The 23,830-nt window shown below is 40.6% G+C and overlaps 3 protein-coding genes across 16 annotated transcripts; all 3 read right to left on the reverse strand.

Moving 5' to 3' along the window:
- Positions 1 to 109: 109 nt before the first annotated feature.
- sf1 (splicing factor 1) lies at positions 110 to 19,793 on the reverse strand. Of its 12 annotated transcripts, XM_079454024.1 has the most exons (13): positions 15,430 to 15,518; positions 14,488 to 14,928; positions 9,710 to 9,835; positions 7,832 to 7,907; positions 3,075 to 3,227; positions 2,897 to 2,986; positions 2,637 to 2,820; positions 2,433 to 2,548; positions 2,228 to 2,335; positions 1,951 to 2,137; positions 1,554 to 1,764; positions 1,209 to 1,412; positions 111 to 1,072 (listed from the first exon to the last, which is right to left on the reverse strand). In XM_079454024.1, exons 2-13 carry the CDS (start codon positions 14,897 to 14,899, stop codon positions 750 to 752), a joined length of 2,190 nt encoding a protein of 729 aa, XP_079310150.1. In that variant the 5' UTR covers positions 14,900 to 14,928; positions 15,430 to 15,518; the 3' UTR covers positions 111 to 749. The 12 variants fall into 12 exon arrangements, with proteins under 12 accessions (XP_079310152.1, XP_079310148.1, XP_079310150.1 ...); XM_079454026.1 differs by lacking the exons at positions 14,488 to 14,928; positions 15,430 to 15,518 and adding an exon at positions 10,083 to 10,537 and having other exon boundaries at positions 110 to 1,072; positions 1,209 to 1,295; positions 1,550 to 1,764; XM_079454022.1 differs by lacking the exons at positions 14,488 to 14,928; positions 15,430 to 15,518 and adding an exon at positions 10,083 to 10,537 and having other exon boundaries at positions 110 to 1,072; positions 1,209 to 1,373; positions 1,550 to 1,764.
- On the reverse strand, positions 15,706 to 19,605 carry LOC306892816 (RNA-binding protein 4.1-like). 2 transcript variants are annotated; one of them, XM_079454125.1, is made up of 4 exons: positions 19,495 to 19,605; positions 18,509 to 18,939; positions 17,478 to 18,222; positions 15,706 to 17,242 (listed from the first exon to the last, which is right to left on the reverse strand). In XM_079454125.1, the coding sequence occupies exons 2-3, from the start codon at positions 18,918 to 18,920 to the stop codon at positions 17,495 to 17,497; spliced, it is 1,140 nt and encodes a 379-aa protein (XP_079310251.1). In that variant the 5' UTR covers positions 18,921 to 18,939; positions 19,495 to 19,605; the 3' UTR covers positions 15,706 to 17,242; positions 17,478 to 17,494. The 2 variants fall into 2 exon arrangements, with proteins under 2 accessions (XP_079310251.1, XP_079310250.1); XM_079454124.1 differs by having other exon boundaries at positions 19,414 to 19,502.
- A 58-nt stretch (positions 19,794 to 19,851) lies between the features above and the next one.
- On the reverse strand, positions 19,852 to 23,624 carry rbm4.3 (RNA binding motif protein 4.3). 2 transcript variants are annotated; one of them, XM_079454145.1, is made up of 4 exons: positions 23,529 to 23,624; positions 22,395 to 22,832; positions 21,663 to 22,299; positions 19,852 to 21,328 (listed from the first exon to the last, which is right to left on the reverse strand). In XM_079454145.1, exons 2-3 carry the CDS (start codon positions 22,801 to 22,803, stop codon positions 21,692 to 21,694), a joined length of 1,017 nt encoding a protein of 338 aa, XP_079310271.1. In that variant the 5' UTR covers positions 22,804 to 22,832; positions 23,529 to 23,624; the 3' UTR covers positions 19,852 to 21,328; positions 21,663 to 21,691. The 2 variants fall into 2 exon arrangements, with proteins under 2 accessions (XP_079310271.1, XP_079310272.1); XM_079454146.1 differs by having other exon boundaries at positions 19,852 to 22,299; positions 23,529 to 23,618.
- Positions 23,625 to 23,830: the final 206 nt, after the last annotated feature.

The following is a 23,830-nucleotide window of genomic DNA, read 5'->3' on the forward strand; positions in this document are numbered from 1 at the left end:
TTTCTGTTATCTCTGCTGTCAACTAATGTGATGACAGTACACCAGAAGAACTAGAAAGATTTGTAGCAATGTACATGAACACTAAAAACAGAAAAACTCCAGCACAATCTGACGCCATGCCAACTTTTATTTAGTTGAACGCTTCATTACAAAAATATTGAAATACATTTGGTGGAAGGCAATGGAAAGCAAACTTACATTTGTTAAATAAAAACCGATGGGGCGGTGTGACATAAGCGCAAAAGGCTAATCTTCGTAACAAATTTGTCTTTGTGACAATTGTCTCTTTTAAACTTTGCAGCAATTAATGCGATTAAGAATTTTGGTTACAAGTATTTAAATGGTTGCGTCGATCTGTTGGAATGTCGCTAATGCAAAACTTTACTTACTGGGACCATAAGAAAATAAAAAGTCAGGCTGGCTGAAACAAAGAAAATGAACACACATTCCCTGCACATCAACATTTTAACAGCGTGGACAAATATTCTACCAAACAAGACTACAGTTCAAAATCATCAACAATTGAAATGAATTTACAAATTCTAACCGCACCATCTCTCATACTCTCTGGCTCAATGTCTATCGTCCAAACAGGGAAAGGAGCAAAAAAATCAAGCATGGAAAAAACCCTTTAGTAACTAATCACATCAAGCTGTTGAATGAACAGAACTAAGTATAGTCCTGTAGTGAATGTATACACGTATGGCATTGCTGCATGATCACAGGGCCTTAAACACTACACAGAGCCTTTAACTTTGAGGCGGAGGTGGTGGAGGTGCTGGGGGCATCCCGTAAGGGGGCATTCCAGGAATTCCCATCATGGTCACAAAGTTAGGGTCCATGGGTGGGGGTGGGGGAGGAGGTGCGTACATCATGCCTGCTGAGCCAGGTGGAGGGGGTGGTGGCGGAGGTGGGGCACCAGGTGGAAGTGGAGGTTGGACCCCCGGTGGAGGAGGCACCATAGAAGGGGTGCCCATGGGTGGAGGGGGCTGTGTGGCTGAGACAGCTGTCTGCTGAGGCTGTTGCCAGGGTGGCAGGTTTCCAGTGGCAGGGGAGGATGTGGTGGTTGTATCTGTAAAAGAATAAAATCAATTTGACATCACTGTTGCACAACCACTAAGTGACAAGAAAATGGTGCACAGTCAAACAAGCTTTGTAATGTTTTTACAACACTAAAATATATTTTTGTATGACGCTATGCAACTTACTCTGTTGCCAAGGCATTGGAGCACTTGTTACCATGCTGCTGTTGGGTGGTGGGGGTGGTGCCTGCTGTTGCCATGGTGGCAGAGGTCCTGAAGGTGGAGGTGGTGGTTGGTTGTTGGGAGGTGGAGGAGGCGGCGGCATCATACCCATGGGTGGGGGCATCATACCTACACGCCCAGAGAATATACAAGCAATTTTAGCATGCACTTAATTCATCACTAAAATAGACGTTAACCTTGTCATCTGAAGAAACTTAGCAAAATGAGCTCAGGGATTCTTCAAAAAAAGATCTGAAAAAAGCTTTAGCTAACACAACTAACATGACAACACAAGTTACACTCACCCACCAGGCGGTGCTGGAACTTGGCTCATAGGAGGAGGGGGCGGCTGCATCCAGGGTGGAGGCATTCCATTGGGATTTGGCGGCATAGGAGGGCCACCCATGTTTGGCATTGGTGGTGGAAAGTTATGAGGGGCACCGGGAACCCCAGGACCACCATGCATGCTATGGTAGTTCCTGTTATCGGTATGGCCTGAATTCATCCAAGGAGGCCGATTCTGAAATGCAAGTTTAAGAGAGATCTTTTAAAATGACCTAATACATTTTGACAAGATAAAAAAAATGCAGCAGCAGCAATTTCTATCTGGGCAGAAAAATGCAAACCAAATGAAATGGGAGCAAAAACTATGGTAAGAAATCTCTTTGAGAAGCAATTCCATATTATACTGGATTTTTGGTTATACCTGTTGTGCCTGGTTGTTGGAAGGTCCTGTTTGACGAGGTCCACTGTGGGAAGGGTTGCTGTGGCCCCCACTGGAGGCAGGAACTGGAGCCTCTCCTAGCTCTGCCATAAGAGACAGGTACTCTTTATCCATGCGTGCCTTATCCTGAGCCGACTGAGGTGGTTCACCAGGCCGTGGACCGAAAGAACTGAAAAGAAGAGGTAAAAAATTATCCCCTATTTCTGATCATTTTATTAAATGACAATGTAAAAAGCAGATTGAGAGTGGATGGGATTACCTGGTAAACTTGCAGTCTGAAGCAATGTGACCAGCTCCACCACACTTTGTGCAGAGAGTTGTGTTTGTGATGCTACGAGGCTCTGTGTTCTGCCACGGACGCAAGATTCTGAAGCAGACAGAGGGACGTGAATTTTGAACACATTCAATCATCCATTCCATTCCACTTTGAAAGGAGGGTCCAAAGATAACGCATAGACTCTCACCTGTTGTCATCCTCTCTCAGAGTACCGTTGAGCCGTGCCAATTCCCTCAGCTGCATTTTTCTTAGGTCATTCTGGTCCTCCGGGGTCTCGATGCCCTGCTTGAGGATGTTACGGATCTGTGGACAGACACAGAAAGCAGACAATGAGTCATACTGTGACAATATTAAATCAAATATGTTTTGAGCATGTCTAAAAGAGTCTCACCTGCTCTACAGCCTTTTTAACGTTCTCCATGGTGTTGGCAGTGACTAGTGCATGAAGAGGTTCATCTTCCCCTGGGAGCATCTGTCCATCCTTGCGGCCAACCTTCCCTTCCTTCACAGAGCCTTTCCCACGAATCATGATCTTCGCACAGCACTCTTTCTCAATGTTCTTCAGGGTGTTGCCACTGAAATCCAGCAATCCAGTAATAATGTAGCAACCAAAGGATCGGAGGAAAAATCAAGTTAATATAAAAAACTTACCGTGGCCCAATCAGAAGTCCGACAAAGTTGATTTCTGGATATTCATCCTGAGGAATCATTACCTTATCACTAACCCGTGTAGCTGGGGGTCTGAAAAAGGAAAACACATAAAACAAATCATTGCTACAAGAGCAGAAAGAAGGTCAAAACAGGACTAAAACACTATTTTGAAACATACTTGTAGTCAGCAGGTGGTTTGAATTCAGGGTTGAGTGCCACCATCTCGGTAATAAGAGAATGTCTCTCTTCCTCCAGTTTCTTGCGTGTGCGGTATTCTCGTGTGTTTAGTCTCTTCCCCTCACTGTTGTAGATGGGCTCTGGAGACGGAGACCTGTGAAAAGGAAGGGAAGAAGAGAGAGGTACAAACGGTCAAAACCTTACAGCAGCATTTACAGCCATGGCAAGGTGTTTAACATTAACATGCTTTCCTACTCTTCATATAACTTGGCTTCTAACCTGTGGTTATTTTAAAAAGTGCATGGGATGCCCCAGAGACAAAAATAAGTCCACTACTCAGTAGCCCAATAAAAAAACCTCAAACATAAGGAGCTCCGGAAAGGGGGGAAAACTTGTCAAAATTATTTTTAAATGTTGGAAAATAGTGTTCACACTATCCAGGACTTATAGTAAACGAATATCAAAGGCAAATGGGGCAACCAACACACTTGAAGGGTTACTGTTCTTAAACACTCATCTAAATCTTCATCCAAGTGTTACCTTTCCCTCAGATGGTGCTGAAAACCTGTTAGACGGCACAATGAGGCTCTGTGCGTGAAAAAAAGTTACGTGGGGAATTTGGGTTAGAGAGATAAATCTTTAATTGTTAACTTTCACCAGCTCTCAAACAAGAGAGCCACACAAGTGTGACAGGTTAATCGAAGAGAAAGTGGGGGAAAAAGATGGAAGAACTTTCTGCTGGTTTTCTTTTGGTTTGATACCTCCAGCGCAGACAACCTGAAACCCCCACAGCTTATGGAGGCTTTTTCAAGATGGGAGTTGATGAGCGATCGTTCCTAAATCCTGGATAGACCTTTAAGAAGAACCTTTTTAGAGTTGGCTCTGTAAAAATTTTAATTAAGATTCTGTCGAGGAACCTACGGCTGTTCCGAGATCAAGGGCTGTGGCTACTACAAAGACACTCATGTCATAAACACGACATTTCCTGATATCAAATGCCTATGAAGTCTATGAGCGGCCAAGGTAATCAGTGTTAAGGTTATGGTTATATCAGAAAGAAATGTTTCAGAGGAGTCTCCTCCGAGCGGTCTTCCAGTGCGGATATCTGGAATACTGTGGAATTTCCTGGACAAAATGGTGGTAGCCCCATTATAGAAAATCATTATTGACCATCCAATCAACCAACAATGCAGATCTGAGGATTAGGGACTTGTGAGTGTTTGTCCACACTGAATTTTGGAGGTTAGCAAAGGGGATTCAATTGAAAATATAAATCCAATGAAAAACAAAATACCTTTAAAATGCCCAACAATTTAACACTAGCATCTCAGACTACAGTACCTACACTAGTAAAAATACAATTTTACAACTACACATGACTTTAGAATGTTATAAATTCTTGGATACATTAAGATCTAAAAGAACAGTTGAAAAATTCACATCTAGTAAGACATTTTTTATTTAAAGACTATCAACAGTGTATGATATTCGATCAATGTTGCTAACTTTGACAGTTAGCAAAAGTTAAAAGACAATGACTAGCTAACTTTCACAGAATCAAAATAACTGATTTACCTCATGTCGTTCAAAAACAGAATTGCTTTCCTTGTTCTTCTGATATTTAAAAAAAGTGTCCCGTTTGTCCAACAGTTCAATGCCCTTACAATACCAATGTATGATGCCTGTATCTTCATAAGCTTCCAAGTCTCAACTATCATTGACTACTTCATGTGTGAATTTGACTTCAAAGACAACTTGATATTTTCACCATGCACCATGTCAGCTTTCCTTGTGCGCGCTTTGGATCTTATCACAGCGCGCAAGCGAGTTTTCTTAAATGTTTAAAATCGCAATGCTTGAATGAGTTTAGTTTAAACATTGTGTCCTTTTCAGGTCTTACCTTCACTCGCGGGTGACACCACCCGGGTGATGAAAGCATAAACGACTGGTCATATTAACGTCAATCCTATTGAAACTTGTCTACGTTATTAGATTTTTTGTAGGTATTAAATGTGTATCCATCATCAAACATACATTAGCAGAACTTTGTCAGTCTGTTTTACGCATTATACTTTTTAACGAACCATATTATAAATGCGTTGTCAGATTTAAGATGAGTCGTGGTATAAGCACACGCTGAACCGTTGGTGGAGAACGTTGAGGTTAAATTTTTTCCGAGAACTGTTACACTCGCTAGTTAACATACACCCTCATAATGAGATTACAATAGGATTTTGGTAATACTGCAATTACATTTACCTCACGTAAACGCAATCATTCGATTGAAATAATGGGTAACACTTAAAAAATGTGATTAGCCTCTTCAAAGCATAATCGAAGAACGCCGGTTTTAATCGTAACAAGGCAAGTAAACACCTTAATCGCATTTATGCTGCTCTGATCAAGGTGCGCATGTGCTTGTCACACACCTTAAGCGCGAATTCATGGTAAACATAACAACAAGTTTAACAGTCAACACAATTTGCTGTCAGCAGTCTCTGCTCCTTAGAAACAGCGCAAACGCTATGAACATTCACCACCATTGCGAAGACATTTTCCATCATATTGCTATATTCACCATGGTGCCGATATCCATTAAATACATCCACACAAGGGTGTAATTTTGGTTTCGGAAGTGGGAGACACAAAATGGGGGGAAATGTTTTTCATTTTATTCCCATTATCTTGCATTTACATACGTATAGACACTATGGTTATACAAAATCGATAAAGGATTTTCTGCATGAAGTGAGCAAGGTGCAGATGGAGGTCAGCAAGTGAATTTCTCTGCCAGGCTCTGTTATAAGAAAACTGCTTAATATAGCCTACCAAAACAACTACGCAAAACCAGACTTTATTAAACCTAAATTGTAATAAACACTAACTACTGTTAAAAAACCAAGCACTTATTATGGATAACGACTGTCTCACGTTAAGCTTGTTTATTTTAAAGAAACCACATAATGTGGCTTAAGGCAGTGACTTAAACATGATAACAGATACGTTTTATGTTCTCAGTTAATGTTTGATTTCAGCGTCGAACAAAATGGATTTAATTTGAATAACGATGTTTAGCAAAGAGATACGTCCATCTAAACACTTTTCAGACATATGAAGAACACAATACTACTCTACAGGTACCCAAGATTAACATAAGATTTACAGAACCAGTTTATTTAACCCCTCCTTTAATTCGTGATACAGGCCACTGGTCGTTAAACATAAGTTTTTTTTATAGTGAATTCCTATGGAGAAAATCACTTGCTGCTGCACGTGATGCCCGCATCAAGACAGGCAGACTGCTCAGTCCTACTTCTACGTGGCGATGCCGGCGTGCGGTTAAATCATAAATAAATTTGAAAGAGGGGGGGAGCCAGTACAGCTTGTCCGCAGGGGAAATTATGCCTGTGTCCACATAACAGTGTTTTGCATTTGACGCGATTCACATGAATACATTAAAAAGATAGCCAGTAACACACACCTACTGTACCCGAGAGCATAATTTGTGCTCTGTATTATAGCAAATAATGAAACTAATAAAACTTCCATGTAAATGGGGGCAAAGAGATGTTCTAGTGTAAGATATTACTACGATCAATACCTTACTCTTGATGCGCATGCAAACATGGTCACTGAGTGCACGTTAAGAAATGTCACAGGTATAGACTTCATAAAATAATGGATTGTGTTTATTACAAACCATATATATTAATTCAAAACACAAACATACAATGTGGAATTAGTTTATGAATAATCTGTGTACATTTTTCAGCTTGAGAACATATAGGTGCTATTCACTGTTATTGTAAGGGAAAAAACAGGACATGTTTTAGAAATAATACACTGTTTCTGAGCCATACTGGGTTTGAATGACACTAGGATAAGTATTTAAATTTTTGGGTAAACTATTCTTTCAGGCCTGTTTACACAGAATGCCAGACAAATTATATCTGAAAGGCTATGCTCACACTTATTTATTGGCTTGAGCAAAATTTCACTTGTACACAGATGGCACAATGAACATCTCTATTGTCATCCAGCTCACACATAAGAGACTCAAGATACAGCATACTGATAAACCAACCTTTGGGTGTTCGTGCTGTGAGCGCATAGATTAAGTACTTAGGGCAAAAATACTGTCTTCTAATAATTTACAATGACTAGTATTTCAGTTTAAAACAAGTTATTGTTTAACCATGTGAAATACAAGCAGCTCCACCCTTATGCTCCGTAACTTGCTTGTTTTGCTTTACTATGGCTGTAAAATAGCTTTAGAAGCAAGTTGGTTTGTTGGTATGCAACTATTTGCAGTCGTTGCAGACAGTACTTTAGTTCTCTCAAACTGAACACTTGCATTCTGTGGGAACATGCCTTGAAAATGTATTTAAAAGTACGTAAAATTTGCTTAAGTACCAGACCAAAGGAAAGTCTGATGTTGAATGACCTTAAATAGCTGTGCTCATATCTTTGCTTCTCTATACATTATCTAGATCCAAACATAAAACCCTACCAAGTTATTGAGACAAATTATGCAAGATAAGTATTAAAACCAATTATATTTTAGTCAAAAATGGCTTTAAGAATTAATTTTGCTACAGAGATGCAAAGATACGAAGTTATTTAGGAGTAAGGTATTAGACTTACCCCTTTCTTAGACAATTACTTGTAAGGCTACTTGTTTCACAAGCTGGCCTCAATTTACGCATTGGAAAGGTAAAGAAAATGTTACTGTTGGTGGGTTTAAATCGTTATTCCGACCTTTCCTCAGGGTTAACAGGGATTCCCAGGTCTCCTGTACGCAGTTTACGTGTCAGGTCTTCAATCTGGAGTTGGACTGGAAGAAATCAGGTTAGGAAAGAAAAAAACAAGGATGGAGAGAAATGTGGTTAACAGCTAAATATTACAAGCAGTACACTGTAAAATTTACGTTACTAAGGTTACACAAGGAAAAACAATTACCATGGTAATTGTTAGGTCACTAAGAATCAAGGTCAATTTAAGACATTTGATCCTTTGAAATGTTTGGATTTACTAAAACCCCACTCAGTTTGAAAAAAGGCGCACTTAAGTACCCATGAGCCCATACAGATATTCAAAAATAAATCAAATTTAGCATCCTAGAAGGATTCAAGTAAATCATCATTTCACAGAAAAGGATCATTGCAACAGGCTTTCAATTTTTGCCACCTACGCGAGGAAGGAAACTACCGTGTGAAAATTTTATGCAAAAATGGGAGTTTGAAAACAAACATAACATAAATACGCTTGCAAATCAGGAAGGCCTGTTGGGGGGGATGAAAAACTTATATTGGCTAAATCTGAGTGGCTTGAGCAAGAAGTTATTCAGAGGATTACACTCATGTAATTATTGACAATTTGGGTGGTAAAGGTGAATTTAAAATAAGCATTACTATATTTCAGATTTTTCTTTCTTTGGTTAATGAGCCAGGCAAAAAGAGGTGTTAAGTAATTTAAATAGCAAACATTTACATACTTTGTATAAGCACCTATAGGAAACTTTAACACACATCAAAAATAATGAGTTATTGTCAGGTCACAACTTTCACCTAAAAACTAATACTAAAATCAAAAAGTTTAAAATGACCCAATTATTATTGTTTTCATGCAGTGAGTCATGAGACTACATTTACTTGGGCTTCAAGCCACATCAACAAAGTCAGCCCAAAAGTGTGACCTGTAATCAACCAAGGTTTGGCATCACTCATGAAGCATTTAATGGGTTTACACATGCATTTCTCTATGGCATGCTGAAAAGAAATTCAACCCCTAAATTAATTTCGTCTAAATGGTGAAGGTTGATGGTAGGTAGGGGACACGTAATAGAAACTTAGTAAAGGTGACGTTGATATAAACTTCCAGTCACATTAGCTTTAAACACACTACACCACATGCTGTCGCAAAACAAATGCCTAACAGCAATGAAGCAATTTACTATATAATGCTTTTAGACACCAGGGATGTAGATGACTGTCGCATTTCAATGTTGATCCTGCAACGCTTTGCGGTCAGATTTTACACTGTAAACACGAGCATTGATGAAGTCCTGCAGCTGGAGACAGTTCACAGCATGCAGCAACATCAGAAAAACACTGTGGCTTATTGCTTATGGACACCAAATGAAATGCAAACATTGACAGCGCCACTGACACCTTTGGAGTCCTCACATTGCACATCAATTGAGTTAGTACATTCAGTGAATTCAGGCAAAATGCTGAATTTCGATGGAATGACGATCTACATATGGAAACACAATCTCTATTAGGTGACTACAAACATGGCAACAATGCAGTGTGGTTCTTTCTTAGCAAACGTCTGAAATGTAACCCTTTAGGCACACTCAGCAACTCCATCACTTTTCAGTAGTTCATGCCCAAAACGTAAGTAGAGTTGATGATGTCAACGAGAGTCCATTTAAATGGTCTCGACTAGATCAAACTACTGAAATTCAGCAATTACATCCTGCGTGATGTGCAAACTGTGAGGAAAAATAGGTTCGTGGTCTCAAAGACAAAAGGCCAGTGGCTTGGGTGCAGAAAATGATCCCCCTAAAAAGCAGTTTTCTGCAACTTCATAGCAAATAGACTCAACGGTATAAAAGTAAATATAGATAATCACCTATATAAGCGCGCTCTTGGTCGCGAGTCAGCCCGGGTGGGATAACGGTAGGCATGCCCGGGATAACGGTCTTCTGATCGGGGGTCTCGCTGCTCCAACGGCTCTTTTTCCGCTTCTTCCCGAAATCTATCAGGGGTGAGTTAACGTTACGTTACATGCTATCACATCGCTCTTTGTGTTCGGTTCACATAACGTTAGTAAGAAACAGTTCAACATTTACTCTACAATCATATTTTACGTCTTAAACTTGTAATACTATGAAGGATAAACAAACGGCACGTGGAAATCTAAACGCTTACACGAAGTCACACAAAACGCAAGGCCTTTGGTCCTACGACTAACGTTACACTTAGGCCGCATCCATGTTCTTTACCTCCGCTTCCCGCCTGCGACTGCATCCCTACTCCGATTGGATTTGAGAGCGCAGAACTCACGACTCCTGGGAACTCGGGGAACTCGGCGAACTGGGGAAAGGTTGGGTTCGATAACTGAGGTGGCTGGAAGTTCTGCAGAGGGAAAGATACTGCAGGCCCGGGAGGAGCCATTAAGCCCGCACCGGGCCCGGACTCGAAGCCTCTCTTAGCGCCGATACTCGGGTGTAGCTTCCCCAGAGGGGTTGCGTTGGCTCCCGTTGCCATTTCTGGGCGTCAGAAGCTTCACAATGGTTAAACGCCTATGCACAAAGCGTCTGTAGCCTTTAAAGATAACTGAACGTTTGTCGCCTAAGTGTGCAATCTTCTGTCATCAGATGGCGTCCGCTAAACTCGACAAAGGTGAATTGACGTCACTTTGCGAGTGTGTGGTTGGCTAACTGTACTGTCAATCCACGTGTGGCTTTTGTCATTGGATCATTTAGGGAGTAACGTGTTTCCGCCAAGGACATTTTGGTCCCCTCTTATTGGTTGCCTCGTTGCTCACTAGGCAAGGCAGGCAATCCTCCAAGAAAAGTGGACTGTTAAAAACGTTTTGGAAAAACCGACTGGGATAAAGGCTCCATGTGCGCAGAAACGAAATATTAATACTTTTATTGATGATAGTTACTAAATTGCTATTAAACACGTTCTTTTAAAATACTATGAATCTCATTCTACGATAACAATATTATTCTTTGCAAATTTAATATGCATAAAAGTTTTCCAACAACAAACCGATGTTTATGGTCTTTCTAAAACAACTGAAGTATCTGGATATTCACTAAATAAAGTAAAACGATTTCAATTTGTGATATTTAGGCTATATACTGTAACTGATACAGCCGCAGAACAAATTAAGAGACCATTTCAAAGACTGTTTTTCTGATTTTATGTTCTATATAAATTCGATGTAAAATTATCATTTTTGTTTCGTTATTTTGTTAACAATATATTTGTACAAATTTCAATTTAAGTTTCTATTTGCATTTCTTTGCAGAAAATGAAAACTGGAGAAACGGGTAAAAATAACAGAAACATGAAAAATACCTCAAATACTTCAAATACAATGTTCATAAGAAAAGTTCATATTCACTTTTAAGCAATATAACAGTATTATTTTTACATATATTGAGGAAAAATTCAAAAATCATTTTGTGATAGCCTACTACAGTTTTCATGTGGCATGTTGTGCTGTTAGTCTTTCATATTTCTGTTGGACGACTTTATTACTCCTTTGGAGTAAGGTTTGATTTAAATAAAATGAATCAAACAAAATTCAACAGACACTGGACTGACCACAAAACATCTAGAAATGCTGATTTTAAAAGAAAATTTAGAATGATGTCTTAATTTTTTTCCACAACTGTAATAGAATCTCTTAGCTTTGTGTTCTTTTTTCTATTTAAATTGTTCTTGTGTAGCTCTTTGGTATTCCAATTATATTTAACATATTGACACATTCTATGCAAGTTTTGTAATGTAAATATATCTCTGTATTTTGTATTGATGCTACAGCATATTGGACAACACACGTTAGAATTGTTGTCCGAGGACAAAATGTCTCTACAATAGTGTAGTGTAAATAGTCAAAATATTTGATCTGCAAATGATTGAACAGTATAATATTCACTTAGAAGCAAACAATTTAAGAAAAGTTGCTTTATTACAGAATGAGCAGATTTGATATTCACTCACTTGTACAACTAGAAAATTACTGGAAAATCATCTTTTCACAAAACATTTCAAAGTTACAGAATTACTGGTTAATTAAAATGCATTATGATTTATTGAGATTGTAAATATTTAGTGAAGACCACATGAGATTCTTAAAATTAAATATATTTTAGTGTCATCCTCTAAATGAAATATTTGTGAAGTTTGAAATTCAAAGTTTTTGAGGGCTTGAGGTCTTCTCTCCTTAGGAGAGAAGTTGAATTCAAGTTAAAAAAAATCAATAAAAACGTGTCAGTGACAACACCGTCCAAAACAACTGCTGGCAATGATTTCTACAAAACAAAGAAAATATTTAATTTAACCCTTTTTGACCAACAATGATGAAATATTTACAGTTATTTGTACTAAAATCACAGGGCTACATCACATTAGCTAAGATAAAAGTAGTTCAGTGAAGAGGTGGGCCATCTGTACTGTCCATGATCCAGCCAAGATTGAATGTATCATTCTTCTAAAATAATAGGCGAGCAACCAAGAAGCACCTGCAAACAGAAAAATATATTATTAAATTGTCAATGAGTCACTTACCAATTCTGTGGACTTATGTATTCAAAACACCAAACTGCCGACGTGAATTGTATAGAAACCTTTTATAGGTAATAGAAAGTGGTTTCATTTAACCAATCTAAAAATGTAAATCAAAATATCTATAGCACTTATCTGCTACTGTTTTTAACAAATAAGACCGGAAACATAAATATAAACTTAGGTTCACACTGAGAAGGACCGTAATGTCAAGTCCATGATGTCACAATAGACTGAATGAAAGTACTCTAACAGCAATTTCCCTCAACTGCTCTAGTTGTAATCAAATTTTGCTCTCACCTTTTGTAATCCTAAAATGATCTCACCTGAATGTGTACAGGTTATAGGTTAGTAAGCATAGCGAGCCTGCTCGGCATATGGATCCCGCGGTACATCGTACACAGAACTGCTGGGATGCGAAGGGGAGATGTGCGTTCGCTCGTACGCGTATCCCTCCGCCTCTAGGGGAACTCGTCGGATCGGGCTTCGGTCGCGGACATAGTATGAAGAGGTGGGAGCTGGAGGAGGGGGAAGGGGACGCCTCTCGTATGGGTCAAGGTTAGAAGAGGGCCTCGCGATCGCAGAGGAAGACGGGGGAGGAGGGACAGGAGGTTGAACCGCGTGTCTATCTTCAAAATAACTGATTCCGTACGGACGTGCCCGATACTTCTCGTAGAAGTCCACCACCCCATACGGATCTCTTTCCTCAAAGGGCGGTCGCCGTATTGGGTACGCAGGCAACGCACCACCGTAGCCCATACCACTGCTCCCATACGCCGCCTCGCTGCCGTACGCCGGGGCCATGCTATTATCCGCGCCAATGCCGTAACCCGCTGGCAAACCGTAATTCATTGCGCTCTCAAAACCCGCGCCCCGTCCATACCCAGGGACACCATACCCTGCTCCCCTGGTGAAGCCATGTGAAGGTACAAAGCTGCCACTGTAGCCTTGCTCGCCACTGAAGCCGCGATGAAAACCCCGGCCGCCACGATCGCCACCCCCACCAAACCGTTGGGGCGCATATCCTTCCGAGCCTGAGGCCTCTCGGTAGGAGCCGTTCTGGTCTATTGGGCATTCTTTGGACCAGTGGCCTTCTTGCCCGCACCGATAACAACCCGTTCTCTCTCCCATTCCCGGCGCGGTACGCAGGCGGCTAGTCGAAAGCTTCACGCTCATCAGTTTGCCTTAAGGAAAAGAAAGACGTAAAAAATTGCCATGATGTTTCTATTTTACTACTTTGGTTTATAAAAAACGGAGCAAACGTTCATAGATTCAGATTTCATGGTAAACGTTCATATAACTATCAGCATTAACACGCCCACACTTTTGCTACGCCAAATTCCAGCCATTGAGTTTTAAAGTCAACGTGAAACGACGTTCGCAAGACATTTTGCTTTCATAAGATGACGTACTTCGATAAATAAATTGCTGGGTAATAATAATTATTAAAATGAAGGATGCGTGACATCAAACTTTGGAATAATGGCACAGATATATGTTAAACTAAATAAACGTGCATTAAAAAATGTACGGGAAATTTTGATTTCATGTTGACTTTAAGTGTGGCTATAACATTGCCTGGTTTTCAAATGAAATAATCTTAAACTTGAGACATTTTATGAACCATGGAAAAAACACAAAACTATACCACTTCAAGATTACAATTATTAGATTAAACCAATGATAATGGCTGCGGCGCACTTTTACACAAAACATACTCTATTAAAGAACTAAATAAGCATCCTCTAGTGACTTCCATATAGAACACTTCAGAAATTGTAAATATTGCTGGCTTCACACTGCACAAACATTTGAAAAAATGAACAGAATCAAAGTGTGTATCGAATATCTTAGATTTAATATATATATATGACAATGAGAAATGAATACGTAAAGGATTCTGGATCAGTGCTTAGATTTTGCGAAGTGGTCTATAGCAAAACGACACCGCAGACATCCAAGTGAAAGCAAAACCTTCACTGCTCACTTACCACGTGTTCTACTTACCAACCTGTCATGGGGCTCACTTTTTGGTTCAACATGACATGAAAACTTAATTTTGGCTCTACACTGGTCAAAATACTGGTTTACAGTTCATTGGTTCACCTTGGAAGCCTGTGTTGTCCAAGCCACTGATGGCCTCCATAGCGTCTTCAACTCGTTCCATGTGAACAAAAGCATAGTCTTTGACTATGTCACACTCCACCACTGGGCCATACTCTTCAAACTTGGCCCTGAGTTCTTGATTGGTGCAGCTAGTGCTGATGTTCCCCACGTGAAGCTTTGTGGACGTCTTGTGTTTCCCTTTGCTCAGCTCCACGTTCATTGCCAAACCGTTAAGCACATAATGGTGAAGGTTTCGGATAGCTTCATCTGCCTCCGCTTTGTCATCCATGTGCACAAAGCCAAAGTTTTTCACTATGACACACTCGCAGATCTTACCATACTGAGAAAAGATAGAGCGAACATCATCCGCTGTAGTGTTCGGCGAGAGGTTCCCAACGAAGATTTTCACCATTGTAACAATGCAACTTCAACTTCTAGGCCCTGTGGATAGAAATATACAATAGAGTCGAGTTGCTCAATGTTAGATGCAAGTATATGATGGCAGAACAAAAGTGGGACATTTATATGCACACAACATGCGTCTAACAGTTGTTATATTAGGGTATTCCATACATGCATGCTTCAAGACAGTGTGGTGCATGCAGGGTAATCGAAAGGAAGACAATGGGTAGATATCGCGTTGCCTGTGCACAGATTTATTAGCGGCGTGCTTCAGGAGCCTCTAAAGCTGCAATACTATACAACACATAAAACTAAGAGTTTTAATAATGCTGCGCAAAGCACTCGTATTGCATGCACGGTTTAATCACGTAAGCAAACGTATAGCCTTTCAACAACAGCTAGCTAATACGCGACACGCTAACATATTTAAGAATAAAACATAAGCGTTTACACTACATCGCATGAAACGCATACTACGCGAAAAGAGAACATACGGTTCCGTGGACTTTTATTTGAATGTTAAAGTAAGATCATTGGTACCTTTTTCACGGTGCTTGCAGCGGCGAGAGGAAATGGCGCCACTCTTGCGTCAAAGCAATTCTGGTTGGAAAATAAAAATGAATGGCACTAATAGTGCCCACCCCCTTTCTCTTTGTATTGAAAGCCTCGTGCGAAGTCTCTTAGCTGGCGATTTAAGATATTTGGAATCAGCATGTAATCATACGGAAGGTTATAATAATGTAAAAAACATCCATGCACCAAATAAAACGGTGTAGTGTTAACTCTTAAACATTTCTTTAGTATGAGGACTCAAATAAAGCAGACAGTGTCACCAAAATATTGGTTTATTACAAAAGATAATTCATAAAACACACTCCTGACTTCTGTAGGAAATATACAAACTACAGAAAATCTAATTTATAAACATTTTCACAGAGCTTCTCAAGGCACCCATAAAGAAGAAACGCTTGTAAATGCCACCAGTCTCAAAAGGTGAATAAAGCCCTGAGTGAGAGTTGGTTAATACGGTCCAATATGAATTTACACTTCACTTTCATGTACACACCACACTTCCAACCTTTATACTTTAGAGGGATACTTCCCCAAAATATGAGAATTGTGTCATCATTTACTCACCTTCGAGTTGTTCCAAATCTCTATAAATGTATTTGTTCTGATGAACACGGAGAAAGATATTTGGATGATTACTTACCCAGACAGATTTTGCCCCCATTGACCCCCATAGAGAGAAAAAAAACACTTTCATTTTTTGTTTTTGAAAAAGAAAGATATTTTTAAGAATTTAGGACAGCAAATAGTTCTGGGGCACTTTTGACTACCGTTGTATTTTTTCCTACTATAGTAGTCAATGGTGGGCAAAATCTGTCTGTTTATAATCATTCAACCAAATATCTTTCTCCGTTTTCATCAGAACAAAGACATTTCTATAGATTTGGAACAACTCGAAGGCGAGTAAACGATCACAGAATTTTCATTTTTGAGTGATTTAAGGTGCCTCTTACAATTGAAAAAGCCCCACCCATAGTCATAAATACAGTTTGCATCCAAAAGCAGTACACAATATTAACCCATATCACATTAACTGCCCAGCCCGGCCCTTTTACATTCTATATTAAATCACATCTCCTGGGGTTAAAAAACAAAGACAAATTTATTTTGCCAAACTTCCAAATCTCTAATCTACACAAAACGAAAACTCACAGAATAACTTCAATTGAATGTACCCCATACACAAACATAAGCAATTTGACAAGCATCTCTGAGCAGATGCAAAGGTTTGCTCTGAAGAGTTTATAAATACCCTAAAACCAATCACCTGTAGCAGATATGAAATAAATTGGAATGTTGGATTTGAATTTATTTCTCAGTATGCATTTTGCAACTTCAGGATTAATCACCAAAAGAAACATAACCAGATTGTCCTCACAAAACTCAATTGTAATTACAGCTGAAGAAAAAGTCTTATTAAAAAGTTAAATTAAGAAGTAAATAATAGTACGTCACAACTCCCATGGAAAACAAACTCACTTATGTATGGTAAAGCTTACAAATGATGCTGACATCAGATACCACACCTTACGTCTGAAGGCAAAACAAAATTTTTATACCACAACTACGTTTTTAACTTAAACAAAGATGGCTGAATAGGGAACGGGGCAATTAAACAGTAGTTTGTGTAACACGGGTAAAATATTTATGAGCAGAGCTGATAAGCCTTGTGATCAATGTATCTTTTCAATCCTGCATCTTTCAAATCCAGCGCAGCATCTTGAGCCATTTTTGATCGAGCCAAAGTCATATAGGTGGAAGGAAACATGCCTCTTGATAACACCTAAAAAGAACAACAGGTATTTTGAAAATTTTCACACAAGACTAATGGCATTTTTCTACTGCACTTTCTAACCCGAGTCAAGTGGCTGTTCTTACTATCTGTACTCGAAGCGGCTTACTGCATTGTTCTGATCCACTCACTCAAATGCTTTCGTCAGAACACATCGCTACGCATAGAACAGATCACGCAGACATCTCATCTCGGTTATCAATGTTAACTACCCGCATTCGCTCACCTTAGCATGTGTGCGGCTTAGTATGTGTATCGAACCCGCTCGGTGTAGCCGTCTCTGGCTCGCGGCGCGTCGTAAGATGCGGAGCTCCTTGAAACCGGGGAAAGTCGCGAGCACTCGTACAAGTAGCCTTCCGAACTGGCGCCCACACGTCTGATAGGGCTACGGTCCCGCGGGAAGTACGCTGATGCCGCGGGAGACGGGGGCACCATAGGATGTCGATCGTAGGGATTGAGGCTGGGTGGAGCCAACCGCATCCTTGAGAAAGAAGAGGGAGGGGGAGGAGGGGGGATAGAGACAGGCTTTTCCTCATAATAGCTAGAGGCAACCGGCCGAGCCCGATACTTCTCATAGTAATCGATGCTTCCATAGCGTTCTCGGTCATACGCGGGTACCCTCTCTGGATAAGTACTCGGGGGCCTGCTGGGGAACCGATCTCGAGTTTCTGCGGCATACTCCCCATAGCTGGGACGCCGGCTCATAGGCTGGGGAGGGGGAGGTGGCCCTGCCGGGTAACCTCTACTAGGAGGACCTCCAGGGCCACTCATGCCATAACTCGGCCCACCTCGTGGGGGGCCTCTGTTGCCAGGGAATCCCCCCATGTTCCCACCATAGCTACCGTTCTGACCACGTCTGCAATCTTTGGACCAGTGGCCCTGCTCCCCACAGACATAACAGCCAGTTTGTTCTCCCATGCCCGGCACAGTGCGGAGACGACTCGTGGATAGTTGTGCTTTGATCAGCTTGCCTTGTGGAAGGAAGAGAACACACGCAAGACAATGTCAAATTTTCTTCCGCTCACGACACGTATTAAAAGAGTATAATCCACAGTGCACTTACATGCTGATCACTTAATGCCTACTATCAATTCTGGTGGTGAAAGCACACTTAAACCCTTATGCAAAATCCTTAATGAAAGTTTTGGCGTTTTCTTTTAACAGTTAAGAACTGAAATTCTAGAAAAACATATATTGGAAGACTACATATGTAAACCCGGGCAACCACGGATTTCGCCATTTCCCATTAATGTTCACCTTGGAAGTTTGTGTTATTCAGCCCACTGATGGCCTCCATGGCATCCTCCATTCGCTCCATGTGTACAAAGGCATAGTCCTTCACTATGTCACACTCAACTACAGGACCATACTCTTCAAACTTTTCGCGAAGCTCCTGATTGGTGCAGCCGCTGCTGATGTTGCTCACATGCAGCTTCGTAGAGCCCCTGGGTTTGCCTTTGCTCATCTCCACATTTATAGCTTGACCCTTCAGTTCGTGATGGTGGAGTTTGCGAATAGCCTCTTCCGCCTCCTGCTTACTTTCCATGTGTACAAACCCATAATTTTTCAGGACGTCGCACTCTTTTACTTTGCCGTATTCGGAAAAAAGCGAGCGCAGATCTTCCGTGGTCGTGCTCGAGGATAGGTTGCCAACAAAGATCTTAACCATCTTTATTGCCGTTTAATTCCTGGACAGAGGGAGCATAGTTTCGAAATGCACGTTATTCTCAAACACGTTTCTTTACATCACTGCTGTGCTGGCCAACAAAACCACATCCCAACAGAAAGTATAGTACCAAGTGTTTGGCTTTATGTCACATTGATTCATGTACAACTAAACGTAGTTTTAAAAGTGTATAAAATCTGGCACGCAGCGCAGTTTCTGCGAACCGAATCTTTGCTAGGCCACCTCTAGCCGCCTCTTCAGAGCACCGTCATATTCAAATAGTTCCCCATTGCATGTTTTGTTCGTTCATTACTTAAATACTTTATATTTGTTACCCGGTTTAAAAATAAAGTAGGCCCGTCAGCGTCAAACCATACATGTTTGTGTTGTATTAGCGGTCGGTAGACGACGTATTAGCAAGCACAAGCAAGCACGATAATGTGACGTTTTCCGTATTGAACGCCGACGTATTTCAAAACATAGTACATCGGATTACCTCTTATACCGTATTCCATTCATATAATGCACTCGATTGAACAACGTCACGTTAAAAGTTGTTGTAAAGGAATAGCTTTACCTTACCGTAAAAAGCCTGAAGTATCACTGCCTTCGAAGACCAGTGAATGCTAAAATGGAGTCCCGCATAGAAGCACTTCCGGTCCACGAGCGGAAAGCACGATTGGATCCAGAGCCGTGTAGCAATTGCGTAAACTAAATGTTATTTCTAGACCCGAAGCAACAACATGTAAGGTTAAACCTCAGCAAACCTTAAATGTCTTGAATAAAATATTTTTGCTTAATGGGATTATAACGAGTCTGCCAAACGTGCAATATCCTGATCTACCTCCATTTTAGACAATTCATAAAACACCATCCAGTTACTGGAAAAAGGCACTCACATTATATCCCCCACAAGAAAACGAAGAGTCACAAATACCAAATAAAGAAACTTTATTGTCAATTTTACACAATATGGGTTGAAGAGTACTCAATTAAAAAGGTGCACAAAGTAATTACCCATAAAAAAACAAGGAACAGAACAATGAAAAAAAACCATGCAGTTTCTAGTAGTCCAATATAATCAGGCATGTCTGAAGAGCCCTGTACTATTCCATTCGTTACTTGTCTAACAGAAAACTTCCAGCTTTATTAGCTGAAAGCATTTGCATAAATTTAAAATCATTGGCACAATAGCCAGAAATAAAATAAGTATTACTGTGTGCACCTTTAGCATACAACTTACCCCGAGTTTCATCAGGAAACCATGAACGCCACTTGCTTTGAACTTTCCTGGTCTAAATATAAACTATAAAAACATGCAACCTGCATCATGATATTGCAGGAACTGTATATAGGAAAAGATATATAGCTATACTCTGAAACCCTAAAGCAAATGCATGCTGAATGGTTAAGATACTTGTCAACTTACCTGGCTTTAAGTGAACAAAATTAAAGGACCAAGATTGTTCTATAAGGAAATATTGTGTCAATCCACTTGGCAGGTCAAAATGGCAACTCAAACAGGATGATTTGGAAACAAACGAGTGTCGAGATGTCAGCGGTTACAGTACAGCGTCAAAGACGAAGTAATTTCGCTCATTTTGTCATGCAAATAGCTCCAGATCGTAATAACGATACATTTCTAAACAGAGTGACCACATGTTAAACGGCTTAGGCTTCTAATAAAGGTTTTTAATTTTGGTTTGATGATCTGTACGTTTAAAAGGTTGGAAAGAAAACCAAAATGATGCACCAAGTTCCAGTCTTTATTAAAATCAGCGTTTTAGAAAAGAGACAAAAGGGTACAGTTCTTGAATTGCTAGGCTCTAAAATTAAAATGGCAATTTCAACAAAGCCAGTCTCCGAACAGGTTTTTATTGCTGCGGATATTATATTCGTAATTGCATGCCGCACGAGAGTATCTGCTTATTTCAAGCTTTATCAAAGGCCAACAGAAACAAATTGAACTTCACACAAATGTATCGTGGGCTTTGTTTTAAATCAAAGTTATTTACTATAGCGCTTGTTACAGTTGTTCAACAACAAAACGATAAGACCAGTCCAGAATTAAAAAGGAGACAGTGTAAATACATTGTAACGTTACATGTAAAGTTAAATCGCTAGATGTGTTTTTAAAAAAAGTAACTTTTGCTGGTTTAGTGCTTCACTCACCAATCAAAAACTATAAAATAATAAAAGAAAAACAAACAGGGAGGAAAAAGCAAGTTAACAATTTAAGCATGAGAACGAATTTTATGCGTGTAAAAGCGTTTTTGTTTTATAGAATGTGCAGCCAGCAACAGTATTCTTCCACTATGATGCGCAGGCGAACGAAACGCGCTCTGGCAGACAAAGACGTATCGCGTCACGTGCATCTGGAGACAACGACGACGGTCTTGAATAATTTACACCTGAAAAGAGAGCAAACCACATGAGTCAAACGGCTGCAGTATCACCTTTAACTACTGAATCGAAAAGCCTAGTTAGAAAACGTGTATGCGTAGTAAATTTACAGGATCATAGTCAATAACTTATTTATAATCCAAACACTTCGATACGAAGCATAGCTCAAGTTGTTTAAAAGACCATATGGTCGTCTGTATTACGATCTTTGATACGAAGTTCACGCTATTGCTTCTTGCGCATCTTACACTACGCGCAGTATAAAACTTTTAATAAATTTTAAAATTATCCTATAGAGCTCATATTGGGGATGGGTTGCGAGACACGGTATCCTATTCTCACCTTGGGTTACAAAAGCGCAGGGATTCGCTTTAATAAGAGTAGCGCGCAGGAGGTGGAGGAGGCACCCTGTCATTATAGGGCTCTCTGGCTCGAGGCATGCTGTACATCGGGGGACGAGACATGGAGAGAGGGGAGAGACGTGAACGCTCGTATGAATAACCATTTCCTGCGGGTGCCGGAGGAGCTGGAGGTGCACGTCTGATTGGACTGCGATCCCTGCCGTAGAATGAGGTTGGGGGGGGAGGCAAGGGCCGTCGCTCATAGGGGTCAAGGCCGTTACCAGCCAGTCGCTCTCTCATTATGGCAGCAGAGGGAGGCGGTGGGGGAGGGGGTATGGCACGCCGCTCGTCGTAAGAGGCTCCGCCATAAGGGCGGGCACGGTATTTCTCATAATAGTCAACCACACCTCGATCGGACCCAGGTGCGCGCTCTGGGAATGGGGGACGCCTGGGGGGGGGTGGAGGTGGTGGAGGAGGGGGACCAGGAGGGTACCCAAAGCGACCTCTAGGATAACCAGGGGGCTCAGGTCGTTCACCAGGGAAACGGGGCTGCCAATATCCTCTGTCTGGGGGACCATAGTTATCTTCTTCATCTCCTCTTGGTCGGCTCTTCGAAACCTGCACGTGAATTCTTTTTCCTGCAAGAACAAAACATTTGGAAATGTGATAAGCCCACAAAACTACAAAGGGGCAACATAAACAATTTATGGCATATGTAAAGCCTGTCCCCAACCTTTAAACTCAGAGTTGTCCAAGCCCCTGAGGGCATCCATTGCCTCATCGGAGTTGCTCATGTGTACAAATGCAAAATTCTTAACAATGGCACATTCAGTAACGCTTCCGTACTCTTCAAACAGCGCACTGAGTTCCTCATCTGATCCCTTCTCCACATTGGCCACGTGCAGCTTTACAGGACCCTGGTTCTTGCCCCTACTTGCTTCAACATTGATTGGTGTTCCATGCAGCTTGTACAAATGAAGGTTTTTGATTGCCTTTGTTGCACTTTTGCGATCATCCATGTGAACGAAAGCAAAGTTTTTGATAATAGCACACTCCGTGACTGCCCCATATTGAGTAAATAGGGACTTCAATTCTTCTACTTCTGTCTGCTGGGGCAGGTTTCCAATGAAAATCTTCACCATGTTGGTTGAGGGGTTACTGGTTTGAAACACTGCAAAATATAAACCACAAATAAGTTAATCATTGCAAACGTTTAATGGTTGAGCAATACATGTTGGTCAATGCAGTGCTCGCTGGAATGAGAGAACATGAAACTGGTGTCTGAAGCGAAATCGAAATCGTTTTTGTGACGTTCATTACACAGGGTGGGATTTCTAAAACAGCCAATGCAGTCAAACCGGTTTCTTATGCAAATACAAAGTTTTAAAGTCCTTGAAGTACCATTTTTATACACAGACATACGGTTCTCTATTTGTTAGTAACATTTAAACCAGTTTTGTACCAACAAACGACCATTGTGCGTCATCTCAAACCGTATCGGGTTCGTGTGTGTATTTATGGTTGCATTTATATTTTTCCGCCACAAGCTGAGAGGATCATTTCTTGTAAAAACACGTTTTCATCAAAACAACATTACAACGAAACATCGTTTACGTTTTTTTTTGTTCGAGGGCCGCACGTTTCTGTCGCTAGGTTTGAATACGCTAACAGCATTAGCATCCTAGCAAAACGGGCGCTGTGCGTCGTGAACAGCACGATGTGTGAGACTTCAACGTATTTAACAAAACTATTTCTTTGTAGGCATACCTAGAATTGTTAATTTTGCTCATATTTAAAGCATTACAAGACCAAACATATACTCGAAACATAAAGGTTATAAAGGTCAAAAACAGCAGACATTACTTACCGCCAGCTTTTCGCCACAATGAGGAAGAGGGGTGGGTCTTTTACTAAATATACTTCCTGTGTTCCACCCACATGGCGGGTTGAACCAATCAACGTCACAACGTAACGTTTGAGCTTTCTTACGTACAACTTCAGGGTTACCGATTGGATAAAACGACGATCAATCAACTATATTTCGTGGAAAAGGTTTTACAATGTGTTACCTGTAGGTGTCGTTACAGTCTAGATTCAAAGTGTTTATTGTCATATACCTGCAGTGAGGAAACAAGCTTCCCTGAGCAATGAAATTCTTACTTTTCGGTC

The sequence above is a fragment of the Barbatula barbatula genome (assembly GCF_947034865.1).
Source record: "Barbatula barbatula genome assembly, chromosome: 1".
Lineage (NCBI taxonomy): Eukaryota > Metazoa > Chordata > Actinopteri > Cypriniformes > Nemacheilidae > Barbatula > Barbatula barbatula.

Excerpts from the sequence above, each read along its gene's own strand:
- sf1 (XM_079454024.1), bottom strand. The coding sequence starts at position 14,899 with ATGGTGAAAATCTTCGTTGGGAACCTCTCGCCGAACACTACAGCGGAT. Across the intron at positions 9,836-14,487 it reads GGACAACACAGGCTTCCAAG|ATTTCGGGAAGAAGCGGAAA; the intron begins GTGAACCAATGA and ends CACCCCTGATAG. Across the intron at positions 2,138-2,227 it reads TCAGACTGCAAGTTTACCAG|TTCTTTCGGTCCACGGCCTG; the intron begins GTAATCCCATCC and ends TCTTCTTTTCAG.
- LOC306892816 (XM_079454125.1), bottom strand. The coding sequence starts at position 18,920 with ATGGTTAAGATCTTTGTTGGCAACCTATCCTCGAGCACGACCACGGAA. Across the intron at positions 18,223-18,508 it reads GAATAACACAAACTTCCAAG|GCAAGCTGATCAAAGCACAA; the intron begins GTGAACATTAAT and ends TCCTTCCACAAG.
- rbm4.3 (XM_079454145.1), bottom strand. The coding sequence starts at position 22,803 with ATGGTGAAGATTTTCATTGGAAACCTGCCCCAGCAGACAGAAGTAGAA. Across the intron at positions 22,300-22,394 it reads GGACAACTCTGAGTTTAAAG|GAAAAAGAATTCACGTGCAG; the intron begins GTTGGGGACAGG and ends TTGTTCTTGCAG.